The sequence below is a fragment of the Megalobrama amblycephala genome, linkage group LG13 (assembly GCF_018812025.1).
Source record: "Megalobrama amblycephala isolate DHTTF-2021 linkage group LG13, ASM1881202v1, whole genome shotgun sequence".
NCBI lineage: Eukaryota > Metazoa > Chordata > Actinopteri > Cypriniformes > Xenocyprididae > Megalobrama > Megalobrama amblycephala.
The window spans coordinates 4,611,487-4,633,938 of NC_063056.1; the positions used below are offsets into that span (position 1 = coordinate 4,611,487).

Consider the following 22,452-nt stretch of genomic DNA (forward strand, 5'->3'; position numbering starts at 1 on the left):
TTACCTGTTTTGATGAATGAGGTGATAACAGGTGGGACTAACACACACACACACATACAGTTAACAGTAGCCTTTAGTTTTAAGTGGCCCCCGAGGCTCACGGTCGTTTCTACATCATGTTGATGCGGATTCACATGGATGACTAACCTGGTAGTCTGTCGCAAAACAGGAAGCCACTTTATTGTCTCTGAGGAACAGTGAAAACTAAGGTCTCCAGTCAGTGGCGCACATTTCTCTTACATTTCTAGTCCACTGTAAGGAGTTTATTGGATATTAAAAAGTCATGGCAATTTGGAGGTTCACATGCTTTTCGCTTCTTTTGGGGTTTTTCCAGTCGTCATTCTCGGCGCTCACAGGTAACATCTACATCCAAACCCACTCTAACATTCAACACTTACAGACACACAGTAGTCTATCCACTGTGATGCTCATTAAGTTCGGGTTAATCTTTACCTCTTCACACTTGTGTTCATCTCATGTATAAAACTGTTTTTATAAACTCACACTGACTACAGGTTTACACCGTTTTAAAGGATCTGATGATCACATTTAAGTGGTCTAGTTTTTACAGTGTGGTTTGGTCAGTATTCTGTTCATTTTTATGATGTTTTTCCACTTCAGAAATGAATATTATCTTATATAAAAATACATTGGTTAACAACGTCTTTGATTTACCCATATCATCATTTCCTTAAAAGCAAGATTGAAAGCAGGACAGTGTTGTTGTTTTTTTTTTATTTTGTAAGGATTTATCAGCTGACAAATTTCATTTGATGTTTCAGTTGCTTTTCATACAAGACATTACAGATTTTAATACATTTTAACTGTGTTGTTTCAGGGTACACATCTAAAACAATATATTTTTTTTTTTTTTTTTTTTTTTTAATGATGCCATAGAAGAACCATTTTGGTTTTCCCAAAGAACCTCAGTGAACATTTCTTAAAAGAACCATTTTTTTTCTTGTGTGAAGAAAATTTTAATCATCTAAAGAACCTTTTCCACTATAAAGAACCTTTTGTACAATAGAAAGGTTCTGTAAATGTTAAAAATTCTTCATGGAACCAAAAATGCAAATAAGGAACCTTAAATTTAAACAATGTTATTCATAAACTAATACCAACTGAGAAACTGCAAAGTGTCTCTCTCTCTCTCTCTCTCTCTCTCTCTCTCTCTCTCTATATATATATATATATATATATATATATATATATATATATATATATATATATATATATATATATATATGTATTATACTCATGCATTTTAAGCTAAAATCTTGATGTTTGCTTAATAAAAGTTTGTCTCTTCATCATTTCAGGTGGTGCAGAGCTCAACGTTGCTGTTGAAGAGGGCACAATCATCCACATTAACACAAGTGCTGGCATAAACACACAGTGTGAAGTTTGTATAAGTCAGGTGTGCCAGTCTTCTGTGATCCTCAGAAATGATACGAGTTTGAATTTCAGCTGTTCACAGCCAGAGGATGTGTTTACCGTGCAGATCATCAGAGATATTGGAGAGCTGTCAGATAAAAGTAATACTTTTACTCCTTACATTTTTCATTTAGAAAATCATATTTCACTGGTCATTAAGATATAAATCTTTCTCTTATAAAAAAAAAAAACTGGTCTGGTTTACTAAATAAACAAATTTAGGCATATACTTTTAGCAGACCACAACTTTTTGTGTACTTTCACACATCTTAGCACCTCCATTATGGCAATTTATTAAAAGCTGGGACCGCTAGGAATGTCCCTCTTCTTTTATAATATTTTATCTACAGAACATTACATTATTATCCATTTTGAATTATACCCTCTGGTGCTTTACGTTGTGATTTTTAAATAAAATATGTTTTACTTCATCAGAATGGTATGAGACTTGTTGGCACTATGTGAACACACATGAACAAAAGAAATCATTTGAAAGGTTAAATTTCCTAAAAAAAAAAGAAAAAAGTCACACTTGTAATCCTCGTGGTCAATCTACAAATCAGACATAATCAATTGTAAATTATTTTAAAACAATTAGAAGTCATACTTGAATTGTAAAAATTGTGTAAACAAATGGATCATAGTTTGGTTACACTTTATTTTACAGTGCCGTAATTACATTGTAATTACTCAAATAAGTACTGAGTACTATTAATTAACTACATGTACTTACTATAGGGTTACAGTTAGGGTTCGTGTTTGGTTTAGGGTTAGTTACTTGTAATTATGCATAATTTACTGTTATTACTGTAGTAAGTACATGTAGTAACTACGGCACTGTAAAATAAAGCGTTACCAATAGTTATTGCATAAATATTAGGCTGATTAGTAGCTAGTGGTTGTTCGATAGTCTGTTTCAACAGCAATAACAAACAAACGTTACAGCGCATTTGCACTTTTGTGGACCAAACTTAACTTCCGGTAGACTTCCACAAAGAATCAATAACAGCAGAGTCCCTCTAGAGTAGATTATTTCTGATAACAAGCAAAATAAATAAGTAAATTACTTTAGTTAGCAATTTAAAACTGTGTCTAGCCAGTGTTATTTTGGGTTGCCAGTAGAAGAAAGGAACCGTTACTTGGTCAAAGTCAAATTTATTCCTTATTATTATTATTATTCCTTAAGTCCGTATTTCATTTAATGCTTCAAAAACTATGCATTATTGTATTTGTTATGTCCCCAGGAAGCAAGCCAAAGGCTTAAATACTGTAGGTTATTTGTATAGCATTGATGGAAAACATTGTGGCTTTTATGTTTGATAGATATCAGGTATCATAGCGCTAGTTCAAATCATTGCTAAAGTGTATCAACTACAACATTGAGCTAATATTACTGTGTAAAATCAATGTATACAATGTTATCTACGTGTGTAGCAATCAATTTAGCTAAATCATTACTATTGCAGTCTTGTTACTGGTCAGCTAGCTATTATCTGTCGCTTATCATAAGTTTGTTACTTGTAACGAAGTGAGTGCTACAGATTCTTGAATTCTTGCCTGGCTGCCAAACCTCTTGATCCATGCTCGCCATTTCCACTCATCTTTAGGACACTGAAACATTTTTATTTTCTACAAGTTATTTGTTCCAGATGTCAGATTTTATCCTACAGCACATCAACCTGAGCTCAACTGAATGTTTTGCTAGTCATTCTTACATATTTGGGACTTTAGCGACCCGGATCTATATCTAACACGGATGGATCTCTACCTGTCGCGATAATATAAAACTCCTCTGATATTAGAGTTGTTACGTGCTGCTGGTATAGAGATGAGGCAGATCCGGATTTCCACAATCATACAATATATTTAATGAACAACAGGCAAGGAGTACCACACATACACTTTACACAACATAGAACCGACCAGGAGTGAGGGGAGTGAGTGCAATATAAAGGGAGTGCAGATAATCAAGTCCAGGTGCAGGTGATCCGTGATGATGAGGAGCTGACGAGGGAAGTGAGTGCAGGTGAAGAAACAGGAGGATACTGGGAAATGGAGTCCAGGGGAACAAGGGATCTGTAACAAGAGTAACATAATAATAAAATAAAGCATATTTTGTAACCTTTGGAGCTTGAGCTTTTGAGCAGATGTTTTAAGCCATCTTCCCTATCCTCGTCAGAGCTCATTTCCCAGTACTTTCAGCAAATGATAGTTTTGAGAATATGTTCATCATTTTTAACATCTTCAAAATCAATATTTTTATCACTGACAGCTTCACCAGATCCATCAAGTGACAGTGACACTCATATTTGATTGCATTCAGTACTTGCTCTGCAGTAAATTGCTGAGCCATTTCACGTTTTGCTAATGATACTTCTTATTCTTTCATTTTCTGTCTGAATGAAACGTCACTTCATCATTGTGTATCAGACATTGCCACCTTGTGGAATAAAGGTGAATTGCACTTATTCCGTCATCAAAGATTCAATTATTGTTCTGCAGAAAAAAATATACGAACACTGATACACACCTCGGGTCATTGGCGACCCTATACAATTTTTACAAAAAATGAATGGGAAAACAGGCATTCTTTTATAATTTTATAAAATATAAAATTATATTTTTATAATTTTTCTTCGGGTTATATTATATATATGAATATATATGAATTTATTGAGGAATACTAAGAAGGATGATGTCTAACTTTAAAAAAATTTATGAGGAGGAGGGTAGTGAATGACGTCCCGGGTCGATAAAGACCCAAGGTATGCATTTAAGGGTTAATTGTGTTTGTAGTCGGCACCATATTACTAGCCACTAGCCAGACCGATAAACAAACACAGACCGGAAGTTAAAGGATTAGTTCACTTTTAAGTTTAATTTACTCACCCTCAAGCCATCCTAGGCGCCAGATTTACTAAATGGGGCAAATTAGCGTGAGAGCGCAATTCCACAAATGTGGTAATGGGAGTGGCAAGTTTTGCACGTGATCTACTGCTGACGCGGAAATTAAAGAACACAGATGCAATCATTAGTAAATCGCGTTGCGTGATTCGTTTAAATACTCTCCTCCCATAAATTTTGCATCTGAAAGGTAAACTCCTACAAATGTATATGCAATAAGGTCAGCCACAAAAACAACTCAGTCCTGCCTTTTCAGCACTAATTTTGAACTGTGTGTCTTTAGTAAATCTTGACAGTAGTTTTTTAATGCCAAGAGAGGGTTTGCGCTGACGCAAGCTGTTAGTAAATTTGTGTATTTAATTTAGTAGCCTTAGGCATATATGACTTTCTTCCAAAATAAAATATCAAGCTTCCGCCAGACAACCTTCTGTATTCAACTTACAAAGAAAGTGTAAAACTCTCACAGTTCAAAACGCTTACGCTACATCCTACACCTTCCCTATTCAACTTATGAAAAAAAAAACGTAACTTACGCAACGTCAGTTACACTTTCTTCATAGGTTGAATACAGAAGGCGGTCTGGAGGAAGCTAGATATTTTTCATACTTTATTAAACCCTGTGGATTACACGTTTATGATGGATGGATGTGGAGGAACAGGGCCTGTTTATTAGATATGGCATATAAATTCTGTAAATGCATATTTGCTGAATGTTGACAGTAAATGAGAAAGTATTATAGCATTTGCCGTTGTATTGCTAATAATATAAAAGCAAACACTAATACTTTTCGTATATAGTTTATTTTCTTTGCTAAAGAGCTCTATGTAATAACGTATTAGATAGGACTGTTAAACAGACAGATGCTGCGTATGAAATCACATACTGGTACTACATTTGAATTTACTTTTTGACCGTTAAAAAAGTATATTCTATAATATTATGAATATGAGTAGTATGAATGAAATTCAATTTGGACGTACTACATCCGCCATGTTTTTACTGTCATGTGACCTACCAGCTTTAGTTGTGTTGATTCAATAACATTCATAAATCCTCATGGAAGAGTAAAGTGTCCATCGAATGCACACGTCAGAATCTTGCAGGAAGTAGTAGGTCATCTGGGTAATCCACCTACTATTTTTCGAAAACTATGTATTCAGACACTTTGGCGTATGGTTTATCACATACTACATAGTAGGGTTAGTATTCAATTTCTGATGTAGCGTGTAAACTAATGAAGACAGAGTGTTTTGTTCTTTATACAACAATTATGTCCTACAAACTGGAAAGTTTCCTTTGCATTTTTTTGTGTGCAGAAGACAATGTCACATGGATCTGCAAAAATGAATAAAAACATTGTATTCTTCTGCCAGGCCAGTAGATGGAGATGTGTGTAAAGAAACACTATACACCTATAGACTGAAAATGTAACATGCACATGACGTCACCATTTTCACAAGTTCGTGTTTTTGTAGTTTATACAGAGACAATAATGATAAACATGCACTTTGAATCCCGTTTTCAAAAGTTTGTTTTCAGGCCCCCAAAACGCTGTTGTCGAGTAAATGAATGACCAAAAGGCATTAAAGATTCCTGTTTTTAGTTGAAAATGGTGTTGTGTAAACGGCCTCTCTGGTGCTGCCATTTTCAGCACTGTCAAAATAAAAGTCCCATTTCTGACACATGCTGATATTTAAAAAAATACCAAATATATGGCCATACATTGGTCTTGATAATATATCAGAATACTACTACTTAGCACCATAAAATTCCCTCAAAATACAAAATGTTAAATAAAAATATTTTTGATCAAAAACTACTTTTATCCAGGAGGAGTATGAGTGTGACCCGTAAATGAGGAGCACCAGAGGGTTAAATTTAACACTGTGTGTTTGTTGTCATTTTTCTCTGACATAACACATTTGTTCAACAGTGAAATCAATCATTGAACCCAAAGAATATCATGTCTTTCAAAAGTTCAATCGGACCTTCACCTGGAATCTGAAGCCTAAAGCTACAAGGAGAGTCAGTTTGTTTTTTAGGATTCCTGGTTTACGGCAGATTCCGCCTACAGACAGCTGCCCAGACAAACACGTTTACACGATCACATCAGAGAATGTCAGTGTTGGAAGGTTTTGTCATAATGGAGCCATTAGAACAGTCAATGTGAATAATGTTGTCAAACTGTCTTTGGAAGTGTCTGGAGGTCAACCTCTGGATATGAAAGATATCGGTGTATTACTGGTATCAACCATTTACTGTAAGTGCTCTGGTAAAGCTTATATATTTAAGCACAAACTGTCTAAACAAAGTTGTCATATGTGAATTATTGAACTTTCTTTATTTTACAGCAGCACTGGCTTCTATCCATGTTGTTCTCCCAGAGAGGAGTTCAACCCAGGACTTCTTTACCCCAAACCCTTTTCCTGAAAATGCAGAGACAGTGTGGTATTTCACCGTGCCCCCTCCGTACTACACAGATGTGCACATTATAAACTACACTGTTCCAACATGCCTCCAAAATGAAAACATCCCAGCAATGAATTACTTATGGCACGACAAGAGCCGTCTGGTAAAACCTCTGAATGGAAGCCAGCCATTGGTGGAGACTGGATACTTTAACATCTCCATAAAGAACTGCAGAATGTCCAGGTCAAGTCCTCCATTGCAAGGCCTAATGGTGCACTTTCAAATCTCTGCCAGCAAGAGAAAAATAGGTATGTAGCATTTTTTTTTTTCAAGAATTAGATTTGCTTATTTTTATGTACCTTTATAGTAGTTATATTTCCAAACCATAGACTGTAAAAAAATATGGACGTAGCGTCCGTGACGTCACCCATAGAGTTCTGAACAGCAGTTTTGAAGCGTAAATGAGGCCGCGGCCATCTTAGCTGCGCGTCACCGCACGTCACTCCCGGATAACTGAAAATGGGCAAAGAGGCGGGGAGGTGGTTTGAGCTGATATGATTGGTTGCTGAAACCACGCCCGCCTAGCTCGACGTGACCATGTTAGCAAGCAAAGGAGCTATCTATCTAGATACTATCTAAAATATTAATGAAGATAAGTTTTATCATCAGAACGTTCTAAAAGTTTACTGTCAATCTATGGTGTTTCTTTAAGATATAGATGCTCCAACACCAGTAGTGTTGGGTGTGCAAATAACAACATGGAAAATCAAATGGGACTTCATACCTTTATAATGAAATAGAGATCACGAGATGAATCCAATCTGTGGCACTTGGGTAAAATATGAGTGTCCATTGCAAAAAAACATTTCACATTTCTTCTGAATGATCTGCTCTCTGTCATCGTTCTTCAAGAAAGGATGCAATCTGAGCAGCGTTTATGTTGTAAAACTGTATACGATCGTATCTAACAAACAAATGAGCCGTGTCCAAAGTATATTTTTTTCAAAATAGTGCAGCAGTTTTAGTTATAATATCCAAGCAGTGCTGTCGGATTTTGATATCCTCCCGCCATTGTCATTGTAGTAAATCTCACAACCAAAACTTTCAGCCAATGCCACGATCCAACAACGTGTGTTCTGTGTCTCTTCCCCATGCATGCACATCTACGCAGACACACATCAGTCTCGAATATTATGCAGCAAGCCATATTTTATAATTGTATAAAATAATCGAGAAAAAAAAGCACAAAAACGGCTGAGATGCCAAATTCAGCGGCATCTGAGGTAAAGTGACGGCTCACAGAGAGCAGTGCCAATCCACCTGTCACTCAAGTGACCACGCCCTTAATTATGCAGAACTTTAAGGCTTAATATAATTTAAACGGATAAGTTATAAAAAAATTCACCCCCCTCAGAGTTGTCATGAAGGGCAAAAATAGCAGTAAAAACCAAAACCACAATTTGAACCAACTTGTAAACATGTTTTTTTCTGCTATAAACTTGGCCAATTTAACATGGGACTCTATGAGATTCTGCTCTCTTTTGGAGCCTGTCCCTAGCGGCCAGTCGATGAATCGCAGTTTAAGTTACTTCCGTATTGGCTTCACGAGAGAAAGGGGGTGGTTGCCGCTTGTTCCAAACATATCTCATAAGTTTACACACCCCTTTACAGAATATGCAAGATATTAATAAATGGGTCATTCTGAGTCAACTTGGGTTGGGAATCGTAAGGAATTCCAGTTCCATTAAAATGATTAAACAACCAATGAAAAATAGTAGTAATAGGGAAAAAATGCACAAAACTCAACTCAAACAGTCCTTTTTGTGTTTGTTATACTTGTTAAATAAGTTTAACAAACTGTTAATCTCAACAAATTCACTAACACTTTACAATAAGGTAATGCTATTTCATACATTCTGACTTATTTACACTCTTAAAGAGGATTCTCATGCTAAACATGGCCAAGTTTCAAAACACGAGACAGAGTATTTCTGTGCCAAATAAACTACTTCCGGTTGTGGACATGAATTTCTTGTATAGACACTTCTCCCTGATAAGTGTGCACACACACATCACCCAGAGCGAGAGCAAGAGCGCGTCCATCAACACGCTTCGTTCGGGTTATGGAAGCCGAGAGATTTTTCAGCAATGGCTGTGTCCTAATTCAGGGGCTGCACCCTTTGAAGGTTGCATTTGTAGGCTGCACACATCATCGAGGCAGTTTAATTTAAGAAAAATAACCATTAGATTGCAAAGTAAGAAAGAAATTACAGTATTTTACACCTCACAATGAATATCAGTCAATTTTATCATGGTTACTTTTCTTAAATATGACATCCTTGATGACGTATGCAGCCTTAAAATGTGACCTCTGGAGGATGCAGCCTCCGAAATGAGACGCAGCTCCTGTCACCGAAGGAGTGTGTTTCTGATTTTGAGGGAAAGCTGATCTTTTTCAGCTTCCCAAAGAACCCAGCATTAAGGGAACAGTGGATGAAGTTTGTTTTTCTTGGGCAGCAATGGAGTTTCGCGCGTTTGTTTGTTCCCGGAATTTCGGTTATGAATACTTTGTAAACAATTCCCAGTTTGGAGCTGGATTTAGATCAGATTGCGGGTGCTGAGTAAAACTCCATCAAATGTCTGTGTTTAGTTGGCAATCAGTACATATATTGTAAACAGCACAAACGTTTTTGTTACCCTTTTATTTACAATGATGTCACAGCTTGCAGACGATCTCTACGCAACAGCTACGCACGCTCATGACTCTTTAGCTCCGCCCATGGCAGTGACGGCAGACACGCCTCTCGGTACAGCTTATCTATCTTTAATAAATATGATAAAACTAAAGACTTTTCAGAGATGTGAAGGATGAAAAGTGACCACTCCAATTTAGACCTACCTATATTGTAGTTACATATAGCTTTCATTGGCAAATTTGCTTTATGTGTTTCCCCGGCATTGAAATCAGGCACATATAAATTTCAGGAAACACGATTCCTGGCTTTGACATGTTATAAGGAACACTTTCAAGCCCAATGTTTAGAGTAATCGTTTGTTTTACTCACATTTTCGCAGTTTCCCCTATTAAATCCAGTCATGCGGCAGGTTCTTTTGCCACTCAATCCAGCTGAGGGAGAGCGTTCCAGCAGGAAAGTGATGTCGATGCATGCCCTCTATTGACTTGATTGAGAAATTCAGAGAGGAGATGCGGATTTCAACTGACGGGCTGATGACTACTGTTGAATCATTTACCTCTTGAATACAAGCGGTGGAAACCTCACTGCAAGATGTGGATAACAGAGTGCAGACACTGGAGAAAAAATCCTTATCAAAGAATGAATCACTCCGGTGTTTTTCTTAAACTAAATAATAAACCAGAATGTGATAATTAAACCCAAAAAAACATAAAGAAAAAAAAAAAGATTTAACCTTGAAAGCCAATTCAAGCGTGCTGCTCTCACTCCCACTCCCCACACCACACTTCCGCTCCCAGCATACAATCCACACACACACAAAGAGAGAGAGAAAAAGAGAGAGATTAAATTAAATAACTAAAAATAGACATAATTTGAATCTCTGCCTAAGTTTGTGGTACAAACTTGAAATGAAATGTTCAGATTGCTCATTACTTCCAATAAGTAATTGGATGGATATATCACTTATAATGCTTTTCACGGGAAACTTCACAAGCATGTAACAAGGTGGGGGAAAATGATTTGTTACGTTTATATAGTGGTTTTCTCTGTACTCAAATTGCTTTACATGGAAGGGGGAATCTCCTCAACCACCACTAATGTGCAGCACCACCTGGATGATGCAACGGCAGCCATATTGCACCAGAACGCCCACCACACACCAGCTTATTGGTGGGGAAGAGACAGAGTGAAGAAGCTAATCAGTATATGGGGATGATTAGGAGGCCATGATGATGGACAGAGGCCGATTAGCAAATTTGGCCAGGATACCGGGGTCACACCCCTACTCTATTTCTAAGAACATCCTGGGATTTTTAATGACCACAGAGAGTCAGGACCTCGGTTTAATATCTCATCCGAAGGATGGTGCTTTTTTGACAGAATAGTGTTTCCATCACTATACTGGGGCGCTAAGACCCATACAGCCCACAGGATGAGCGCCCCCTGCTGGTGTCACTATCACTTCTTCCAGCAGCAACCTGGTTTTCCCAGGAGGTCTCCCATCCAGGTACTGACCAGGCTCAACCCTGCTTGGCTTCAGTGGGCAACTAGTCTTGGACTACAGGGTTATGTGGCTGCTGGTAAACAAAATTACAAAAATTATCAAACATTTTTAGGGAAGTTGTTTTACCCTGTGAGAGCAAAGTTAGTAAGTTTTAGCCCAATGCAGTAACATTAACTAGCACTGCCGGGAAAAAGAAAAAAGATTTTTGTTAATTTTGAGAAAATGCTTTGTAAAATAAATTTTTTCAGCATGCTTTTTTTTTTTAATCTTGAATTTTATTATACTGTATCAGAGTTAAATCACCCTGCAGCCACTCTAGATATCTGTATTGACCACTGAAAAGTCTTGGTAGTCAGCCACAAATAATTCAACTTAAAACACTTAATTCATATCTGTATAATTATTTAAGTATGTGAATAATAATCAGGATTTTGGATTAGGGGTTGGTCAAGGCTGGATGAGTTCAGTGTTCCTTGACACTTCACCATCTCTTTTCTCATAATAAGACTCTGATGGTTTTATTTAGCAAAAATGACCGGCTGACTGTTCATTATGCCACACTTATTTCATATAATATTTAATATCTGTTTTTTCTTATTCTTGTCACTGTTGCAGAGCATTGTGGAGGGGATCTGCCAGAGAAGCAAATGCTACAGATACGTGTGGTGAAAAAGGATCCCACGTCCCTTTGTGTGTTGAAAATGGATTCGGTCATAATGGACAAAGTCACCATAGCTTCAGGGAAGCGTTATGACATTGAATCCATTGAGTGTAACAAGGATGAACTAGAGATGACCGTCCACCAGACCATAGGTACTCTACTGTGTGTACTCACTGTAATATATAAATAAACAGAAATAGACATATTTGTGTGTACAGGTGTGCTATATACAGCAGAGTAGAATAGAATTTACAGGTTAAGTGGTATTTCACTTATTTATCATTGCACAGTGGGGAGAACATTTAACTGTTCATGAGGTAGATTGCCTGGGGGAAGAAACTTTTCTTGTTTCTGGTTGTTCTGGTGGTGCTCAGTGCTCTGTAGTGGCGGCCAGATGGCAATAGTTCAATGAGAAAATGACTTGGATGGGAGGGATCCAGAGTGATTTTCTGAGCCCTTTTCCTCACACTGGATGTATACAGCTCTTCAGCATGTTTCAAATGCGCACTTCAGAATATCGGACAGATGGATTTGACTAAGTCTGCAATGTTTGTGAAATTAAATGTTTATATATTCAAAGATTTGTTATAAACACATATTTGCTGAATGCTGACGGTAAATGAGAAAGTATTATAGTGTTTGCATTTTTATTACTAATAATATAAAACCAAATCCAATCATACTTTTTAAATACAGTTTACTCTCTTTTCAAACAGTTCTATCTAGTAACATATTAGACAAAACTGTTAAACATAGTCCGTAAACTAATGAAGACAGAGAATGGGAGTGTTGTGCTCTCAGGCGCTGCTGTTCTCAGAGTCGCCGTTCTTAGTGCCGTCAAAATAAAAGTCAAATGGCAGTGGCACAAGAAGAAGAAGAAGAAGAAGAAAACTAATGTAAACAATAGGGTCAAGGCCTGACCACAAGGATGATAACTATAAAGATAACTGTAACTATAAAGTTTCAAGAATCATTCTAATTCTAAGTCCATACCACAACTATAATGATAATGTAGGAATGATATTGTTGGAATCACAGAATCCACCAACTTTAAAGAGCTCCAGTATTTAAAGCGGCAGACAACATAACTGCAGCTTGTGCTTATAATACAGTACACAGAATGTTGTCATCCATTGGTGTGGATGCTCATGTAGTTATTGTTATTGTATATATCATATAAGATATCATATGTAAGTTATCATATTTAAGTTTATATCATATACATGTCTTGGTCTGAATGGGATTGAATTCTTGGTCTGAATGGGCCTTAATGCTCTTTCAGTTCTGGGCCCTTAATAATTAAACATTTCTCTATTCATTCAATTCAATTCTCATTTTTATTTTATTTTTTAATTTATTCATCTCTCACTTTGTTTCATCAACAGAATGTAAAGAATGGAGAAGCTGTGCATCCACTACATTCCCTATAACCTTCAGTAACAATGAGATCTGTATCCCAGGAGTTCTGAAGACGATGACATGGCACCTTCAAGGCCCACAGAACAGTTCAGTGGAGCTACAGTCCCCTACAGGCGGTCTGCGTTACTGTCTGTCTGAGGATGAATGCAATAGCAACCTCCTTCTAAATGTGTCCCATGATAACCCTGGCATCACTGTTGGGCAGTTTTGTCCAAAGGGAACCATTGAGAAAATCCAGATCCGTGAATCCAAGATTGCAGTAACTGCCTCCGTTACAAGTTTCAATGACCAGAATTTGGCAACTAAACCCTTTTTAACTTATTCATTTACACAAGACATATCAGGTAAAGTGTTTCATTGTACATTCATTATACATTACTGCAAACAGTAGCTGCTTTTTATGTTGAGGAAACTATATAGGAAATGCAAGTTGAAAAACATTTTAAAAATCTAACCGACCTCAAACCATTCAATAGTAGTGTACCTGCTCAAATATATTCAGTGCGAGTGATTTCAAAATATCAAAACAGTTCTTGAGTTTTGCTCTTCTGCCTTTCTCATACAGAGCACTATATATTTACTGTTACACCAAAAATGGATAATCCCACAGTGTTGGCGACCCCAGCCTGGCCGTCTGGGATGAAACCCTCCAGCAATGTGTCCTGGATCATTAACACGGATCCACAGCTTAAGAGCAATCTGAAGTTCATGAATGTCAGCCAACCTGAGTGTATTGAGGTGTACACAAACATTGCAGTGCAGACCATTGTGCCTCAAATGATGGTGTACAGCACTAAAAAGGATGAGAATATTAATGATGTGCTGGTCCCAGAAAGTTTTTACCTTAACATGACTAACTGTAAGTCCCCGACAGGAAGCTTCAGGGCAATGATGGAGATCACACTGCAGAGTAACACAAGTGAATGAGCCTTACTTTCTTCTGTCCACTAGATTCACACTAGAATTTCCATGTAATATTTCAGTAGGGGAAAGATAAAGTAAAATGTATCATCATGTTTTCAGAGAAGCTTCTGGGCATCATCCTGTGTATCGTGGGGACTGTGTTAATGATCATAACAGCCGTGGTGATCTGGATTGTTCTCAGGTGAGAGTTTTTCAAAAACATATTTTACAAGTTACAGGGGTTCAAGAACTTTAAGGCCTTTAAAGACTTAATAAGCCTGTAAATCAGAGAAGAAAAAATCTATAGCATGATCTCCATAAAAGTTTACATCATTGTTTAGAATCTTGTTGCATTTCAGGAAAAGCTCTTAAGTAAACTGTATTATAAATTAGTCCATATTAGGCAACGAGAGGACGCTCAGTTGACCAAATTTTTTTAGTCGCTAAAAAAAATCCACAGGAAGTGGCAAAGCCATGTAGTTTGTGACAGACAGATCATTGACAGCTGATCTATGTGGTAGTTACAGAACATCGGGCAGGACATCCAAACGCTTGCCTATCATTTCATCAACCTCAAATATGGCGTATCATCTGAAATGCTGCTCATTTTACCGTTAAACTAGAAAAATGTGGGCTAATCAAGTGTTTGTGCGAAGTGTGAAAGCTGAATAGTAGTGCACTTACTGCATGGCGGCTAACATGGAGGCACCGGTGCGATCACTTGCACTAAAAATACACTTAAAATCATTTTTGGTCATACAGATAAGAGTAATACATCTTTTGAATCTGTGAAGAGTCTACTTTTATTTGTGCACTTACAATAACAACAAAACAAATATTCTCAGGTTATGTAATCTGTATGAAACATACAGGCGCGTGCACTACTGCAGAGATGACGAGTCAGCATCATCAGCTTCATCACTGAAGCCGAAAATATAGAAAACACAAGTTTATCAATTAATGATTAAATGTTATATAATTGTTTTTCGCTGACACATTCATAATCATTGCTTCTGCCTTCTATGTGTGTGCTTGAGTGCTGATTAGGCTATGTAGGCATTAAAGGCCCTTTATTATGATTCATATGGTTTAATAATAAACATGAGTCTAATAGCTTAAAATTAACGACTACTAGTCAACCAGAAAAATCTTTAGTCAAAGGCAGCCCTAGCAAACCGTATGGGTCACAACCCAAGGCCATTTTGGAACGACTGTACTATAACCATCCAAATAGTAGAGTTCAACATATTTTTGATAATTATTAATCTAGGGAGTCATGAGATTTGTACTACACTGGTTTTATTAACCCTTGGACTAGTTGGCAAAAGTTTTTTTTTTTTCTTGAAGTTGTTCAGAATGATGAGATCCAACGTAATTTGAATAACGTGTGTATGTGTAAAATATCTCATAATATATAATCAGTATGCAAGTTTCACACATGTAAAATCTAATAGTGCCCATCTAATGGCATTTTTTTTTTTTTTTTTTTACAATTTTTCACTGTCTTTTGAGGCCATGAGTCAAACGGGCCTCATTTCATTTTGATCGGCCTCTGATAACATTGTCTAATAGCTTCTGAATGTTGATTGGCTGATGGTAGCCATATTTTTTAAATAAATGTCGTCATAGACAATGATGGTACAGTACCTTGGACAAAAACACTGAATGACAATTTTCACAATTTTTGGACCAACTGTTGCGTAGTTATAGCCATTTTAGAGCCAAGTTTTGTTCCAGTTATACAATACCAAGTGGCCAAATGCTGCAATTTTGTTCATGTCATATGCAAATGAGCGCATACACATGTGCGCCACGTTTGATGAAATTATCTTATTCCATTCAAGAGTTATAGCCATTTAAGTGAAAGTGGCCATGCCCTCAGTTGCCTCAAAATAGCATCACGCCAACAATGTGCCTGAACACGCCTTGTTTTCAGACCAGCACACACATGGGTGAACAGATGGGCGCAAATGCATTTGCTATTTAAACAACGTGGCGCAGGATGTCAAAATGATAACTGCGTCAGGCTGAAACTGGCAAAAAACACTTCGCGTCGCGACTGATGCTGCATTGCTCTTGAAACCCTAACAAGTATTGTGCTGTAATATTGGATGTTTGTTAACAAAGTATCTTAATATTGCACAGGAAAAAGAAAAGGAAGACTCCCCCAGTGTCCAACTACAATCCAGGCCTCCATGGTATCCCCAAAACACAGAAGGAGGAGGAAGATCCTCACATTTGTTGTTACATTGATGAGTCTCTAGTATATTCCCATCTGCTTGATAAAGAAGATGAAAATGAACAATGTAAAGATGAGAGCGGCCCACCTTTACCTGACAGACCAGTCAGCAAAGGTGAAAGCCTAGTCACTAAAGGCAGCGGGATGGTTGACGGTGAACTCTATGGTTATACTCAGGGACAGTCAACTACATCTGGCTCACCAAAGTCTCCCATCAAAACCTCTGAGGACGAGGCCTGTGAAACCAGACTGTGTGAGAGAGAAGAGAGTCCTTGATGGAATTGAATTTTCTACTGCAAAAATTCTTTTTAGGTGTCTACGACGATTGTATATGTAGTGATTTTATATTTGCAACAGTTTGCTTGTTTTAAAATGTCTATACTACATCAGATAAATTTTCTAGAAAAAGAAACCTGTTTGAGACCAGAAATGTTATTATATTGCAAAGCATTCTCTGTTGATCTCACTGGTGTAGACTGAATATGTGAGTGCGACTCAATCTCATGGGAAAGATAACTATTTCAGTAGTTTCAAATGAATTTGTACGATTTGAATTGTACGAAAAAAGAGTAAGCAGATTTAAATGAATTAGTCACCAATTCACCAAAACATAAAATAGTTATGAATTGCCGTGAGAGTGTTAGAGATTCTATTTCTGCTGTCTGGAATGGGACAGATGCTGGAGGCTCAACTGCAAACCCATCAAAACTACTCTTGTTTTATGGCTTTTGTGAATCTGCTGAGCTATTCAAAACAGGGGCTTCTGTTATCAATTGTGTCTGGTTAGTAAACTGATGGTTGTTCCATCTAGACTTTAAACTAATGTCTGAACTGTGCAGTGCCAGGGACGCTATTGCCAGGCTAGGCAGCCATGTAGGAAAATGCTCTTCTGGGTTTTCATCAGGGTCAGAAATTAACATTAACGGGTAGTATTTTGTACTTTTTTAAGGGCTTTTTTTTTTTTTTTTTTTTTTTTTTTTTTTTACAATTACCTTATTAAATGTATCTGTGTTGTGTTTTATGTCAAATACTTAAATTTACTTTAGTCATTCAGAGTGCTATACTGTAGTTATGTTACAAATAAAATTTTATCAACATCAACAACAGCATCTTTACACTGCAAAGGTGGAACAGAAGCTGCATTTATGTTTATTTACACTGTACTGTTATATAATTATATATCCAATTGGCCACTGAATTCACAATCAGAAACGTGTGATTGGTTATAATGCTCAATACTGAGGAAAAAAGGCAGAATGGATTAAAATATTATAATATGTGTTACACAAAGGTAACCTACTAGACACTTGTTGGTAGCCGAAAGCCAAATTAATAGGCCAAACTAATTCTAATAAAACACTTACAAAACGGTCACATCTTCACCTGGAATCCAATGCAGTGTTAATATTTTTGACAGTAGGGGTTCAGTTTTCATTTTAATTTTAGTAGTTTTGCTGTGGTTTTGTCATGTTTATTTTTTTATGTATGTCTATATAGCTTCAAATTTTAACTTTTTAGTTTTAGTTATTATAGTGCTTAAAGTAGTACAGTAACTTTATGATTGAAATCACAAAATAGCCTTAAACAATTACTAAATAAACTGCAAAGTGTTATGTTTACTAATTTAATTATTTAATGCTTACTTATATCAGTGCTCCTCAGGCTCTTGCATTTACTTTACATTTGGGAATGCAACATGTGCCAACCATCTTCACAAATTCATAATAAGAATTGTTTATAATTCTATTGTCAACAAAGAGAAGCATTAAGGTCTCCCTACAGTGATCACATGCCTAAGCTACACAGACATTCAGTAAGAATGGTGCAGATTCAACCAGACCTGTCTTCATATGACTCCAAAATATTTTAATATAAAAATATAAAAATATTTTAATTGTAATAAAATATATAATTGTAAACCAGGTCGTCATTGTAAATGAGAACTGGTTCTCAATTGACTCACCTGGTTAAATAAAGGTTAATAATAATAATAATAATTTTAACATTAAAAAATTTAGCATTTAACACTGATTGTGCTAAATTACGATCATCTCCTACCAATGTAGATATTCTACAATGGCCGAGAATCAGCCATGGCTTGTGTCATTTTTGAAAGACCCGAACACCACAGGAACTGCTCGTCATCTGTTTGTCATTTCAGATGTGATTTCAGTGTATTTATAAAACCACTAAAGTCATTAGCTTTACATGAGATAATTGTCAGCTCTCTTACTCCTTAATATTATTGAAACAAATAAATTGACTGGTCATTCACTTCTGAGTTGCCTTTTACCATCCTTGATGTTGAAATGGCCCTTCAAACACCACAACTTGCAATTTTATAAATATTGCGGCGCACTTGTTTCTCTGGTGCATAAGGTCTATAAATTCATTTGTGAACATACTTGTTAACAGAACTATGATGATAGTTATAATAAAGATCCAATAGGTTCTTTTTTGCTACACATTCTACTGTTTACACTTAAAAATAAATGTTTTTTAAAAGCATTGATGGTTCATGAAGAACCTTTAACATCTATGGAACCTTCCCACTGTAGAAAAGCTTCTTTCTTAATAGTAAAAAAAAGATGATTAAAATATTCTTTTTTTTTTTTAAATGTTCAGTGAAAGGTTCTTGGTGGGACCCAAAATGGTTCTTCTAAACTTTTGAAAATAAAGATTCTTTATTGGCATTGATGGTTCTATTAAGGAACTTTAACATCCATGGAATCTTTACATTCCACAAAAGGCTCTTTATTATAGTGGAAAAAAAATCTTTAGATTATAAATATTTACTCTGCTCTAAATGGCAATCAGGGAGGATTGCCCTCTGGTGGCTGTCCTGGGCACACCAGCTGGTGACTGTGACAAAGAACTTATCAATTGAGGAATATGATCTGTATTATGTATTGAGGTTTTATGAGTTGTCATTCCAGGGATTGTTTGATGAAATTGCACTGAAGGACATTTTTTGCTATGGGCTGAACAAACCAATTAAATCATGGCTCCCAGAAGGGGAGATTTACTACCCATTACAGATTTATATGGACTATGCACTGTTGTTGAGTGGGCCCTCTTTCACGGTTGGGGAGGTTGAGGAGGACGTTTCCCCTGAATTTTTTTTTTGGAGGGGTGAGTACATACCAAGCTCTGGTGGCCTTGGAGCTTGGCCCACCATGGTTTCCAGTAGGTCCAGTTCTAATGGTCACTAATCCTGTGCTTTCAGCACCTTTCAGCTACGCCAGAGTCTCCATCCATCATGGACGCCACGTCAATTTTCCTGGTTGTCATGAATGTTGCACACGAAGCCATTAAGGCAGTCCCTAGGCTTTTGAGACTGCCTTTCAGCTTGGAGGATCTGCCATCTTGGCGGTGGTGTCAAGTCTGGGGGTTTTAGAGGTGGTCCCACTGTCAGTTGCACTCTCTGTTAAGGCAATGGCCATTTTGTGTGTTTGGGCCGCACACTGCTCTTTAACCCATCTGTCTGCTCCAGAGCCTGCTTCAGCCCATGTGTCCACTCCAGAACCCACTCTAGCAATGAGTTTGCTCCAGAGCTGCTTTAGCCCAGGAGCCCGCTTGGTACCCAAGATGGTGAACGGAGGTGACTGACACAGACGCTGCCTCGGCACAGATGTGGTGAGCGACTTATGGGAAGTTGATTCGGCGGATCACCTACAATCGGTGTATTGAACGCATGCAGTGGTTCCAGCAAACACCCCACAACGAAGTGGCCGCAAACCTGCCACATAAGCGAGAAGGCCAGCGCGGAGCGGGAAATCCAATTCAGACACCAGAAGAAGCTTGAACTTGACTGCAAAACCTTGGCATCTGGCCTGCCTGTTGCGATGCTTTCTTCCCGGCAAAGAACAAGGCAGAGATAGTCAGGTATAGTCACCAAAGGAGAAGCAAACTGTGCACCTTACTGGACATCATGGAGTAGCACATTAGTGATGTTTTTCATGTTGAACAGCGTCTGATGATCATAAGTTAAAAGTGACGAAACATTTTGTAAAATCGCTAACATAAAACACATTAAAACAAACAAATGGGCAAACACAACAGGCAGCGGACGGCAGGCCACATACCCCGGCACCATCTTTTCAACTTAATTTTACTTAATAAAATGAATCTGAAGTATACAGTACTTCATATTGTTGTGTATCTGGGTATCAATCATTTAACCAATGTAAAATTGAAAATATCTTGCTGGTAGATGTTGTAACTACACCATTCTAGCTACAAAAAGCATCCTTCTCAGATGACAGACAACATACCACAAATATTTCATTATACTTTATGATATTTCACTAGTGCCCAATTTATTTCATGATAAAAACATGGACACATTTTGTCCTCTTGGAATTATTAGGTTTTATCTGCATTCTGAGCACTTTTGAGATATTGAGCTTCAAAGATTTTGCATTCCATATCGCAAAAATTATATGGGGAACAAGTGTCTTGTCCCTAAATGTATTCTAACTGTACAATATCAAAATCCTCTCAAATTTGTAAATGGTGATTTTTGGAACAGGTCAAATACAGATAGAAACTTCTGATTAAAAAAATCACTTTTCACTTAGAATTATAGGGTTTTATCTTGCAAAACATTAATTGAAGCAATCATTTTTCAAGAAACACAAACAGTTTCCTTATACTTTGTTTTAAAACACAAACTTAATGTTGTAACAATATATGCATAAGAAAGTTAATGCTTTCTATGACATTTCACATTTTAGAATGAATATCTTTTTCTTGTTCAAGTTAAGTATAAAAGGCAGTTGCTAAATATTTTGTCCAGTGCAGATGTTAAATTTAGGTAGGAATATATGGTGGGTAATTTAACACATTATTGCAGGAACTGTTTTAGTTTAAGCTTCCTTTGTTTAGACAGAAAGCAGCTACTGTAATACATCTGACCAGGACTTTATTCCACAGAAAGTAGGACAGGTAAAATTGTGTGAGTTACTCTGTGTCTGATCTGCTCCAAAACTGCCAGCTCTCCACGGTTTCTGCAATTAGAAAGACAAGTATCAGCTCTACGATCACATCTGCCAAAAACTTACCTGCACTCTGCTCCATTCTCTGGTTGTTCAATAAACCTCTCTTATATTCCATCAACGTCTCTGTCCCCTTCTGTATTATAACACTCCCCTAGAGTTAAACAGTTGAGTTTTACAGTTTTCGAATCCATTCAGCCAAACTCTGAGTCTAGCGGTGCCACTTTTAGCATAGCTTAGCATAGTTCATTGAATCTGATGAGACCAATAGCATCTCGCTCAAAAATGAGTTTCGATATTTTTCCTATGTAAAACTTGACTCTTCTGTAGCTACATCGTGTACTAAGACTGACGGAAAATTAAAAGTTGTGATTTTCTAGGACGATATGGCTAGGAACTACTCTCATTCCAGCATAATAATAAAGGAACTTTGCTGACGTACCATGGGTGCAGCAGGTGCAATGATATTACACACCGCCTGTGACCCCCTGCATGCACAGGGAGCGTGCCTTTCAACCATGGAGACATTTGTGAGAGGCACTGCATAATAACTAAATAATTATTAACCTTGTGAATCTACGACCCCCGGGTACGGTTGCCACTTTGTGGATAAACGAATTACTGCAAAAAAATTAAATGTGCATGTGTGACGTGCGCATACAGAGTATGCATGGTTACAAAAATCTGAAGCGTATACTCTTTTGATGATGAAATTCACATCATGGCACTGTACGCTGACCCTCACGCACAAACAAAAATATATACTTTGGGCTTTACTAGTTGTAGCTGACAAAAGGAAGTTATTTTAATGAACCCTTCCAGTCAAATTTTTCGCTGCTAACATAACAGGGTTGTCACAACACCAGAAACGCATTTTACAATACTATACCAGCTGAAGTATCTAGATACCAAGTAGTATCATGAGACATTGCAGTATTTTGGTAATTCATAATTGCAATTTACAAAATAGACAAAATTTTCATAAAGACATTGTCACGTTACCAGTCATTCGCGGACTACATCTCCCATCATCCTCCCTGCCAAGCACCTGCACTCACTCGACCAATCAGTAATCACCACACCCAGCTGCAGCACATTATCTGGAATATTTAAGCCATGCACATCCTTACATACATTGCGAAGTCTTGTTTACCACGGTACCAATTCTGAGCGTTAATTATCTTGTCTGTCTGCCTGATACTGACCCTGTCTGTTCCCCGTGTATGATTCTCTGCTGCCTGCCCTTTGGACTATTAGCTCTGTTTTGGATTTACGATTGTTATCT

General features: G+C 37.2%; 2 protein-coding genes across 2 annotated transcripts in view; one reads left to right on the forward strand and one right to left on the reverse strand.

Annotated features, from left to right (window-relative positions):
• LOC125243656 (serine/threonine-protein kinase pim-2-like) overlaps positions 1-22,452 on the reverse strand; it is a 37,895-nt gene that overhangs the window by 9,294 nt on the left and 6,149 nt on the right. The window lies entirely within an intron of this gene.
• Positions 224-16,582, forward strand: LOC125244003 (CUB domain-containing protein 1-like). The gene is made up of 9 exons (XM_048153906.1): positions 224-356; positions 1,320-1,535; positions 6,273-6,599; positions 6,694-7,056; positions 11,564-11,761; positions 12,995-13,372; positions 13,594-13,947; positions 14,052-14,133; positions 16,077-16,582. Exons 1-9 carry the CDS (start codon positions 284-286, stop codon positions 16,444-16,446), a joined length of 2,361 nt encoding a protein of 786 aa, XP_048009863.1. The 5' UTR covers positions 224-283; the 3' UTR covers positions 16,447-16,582.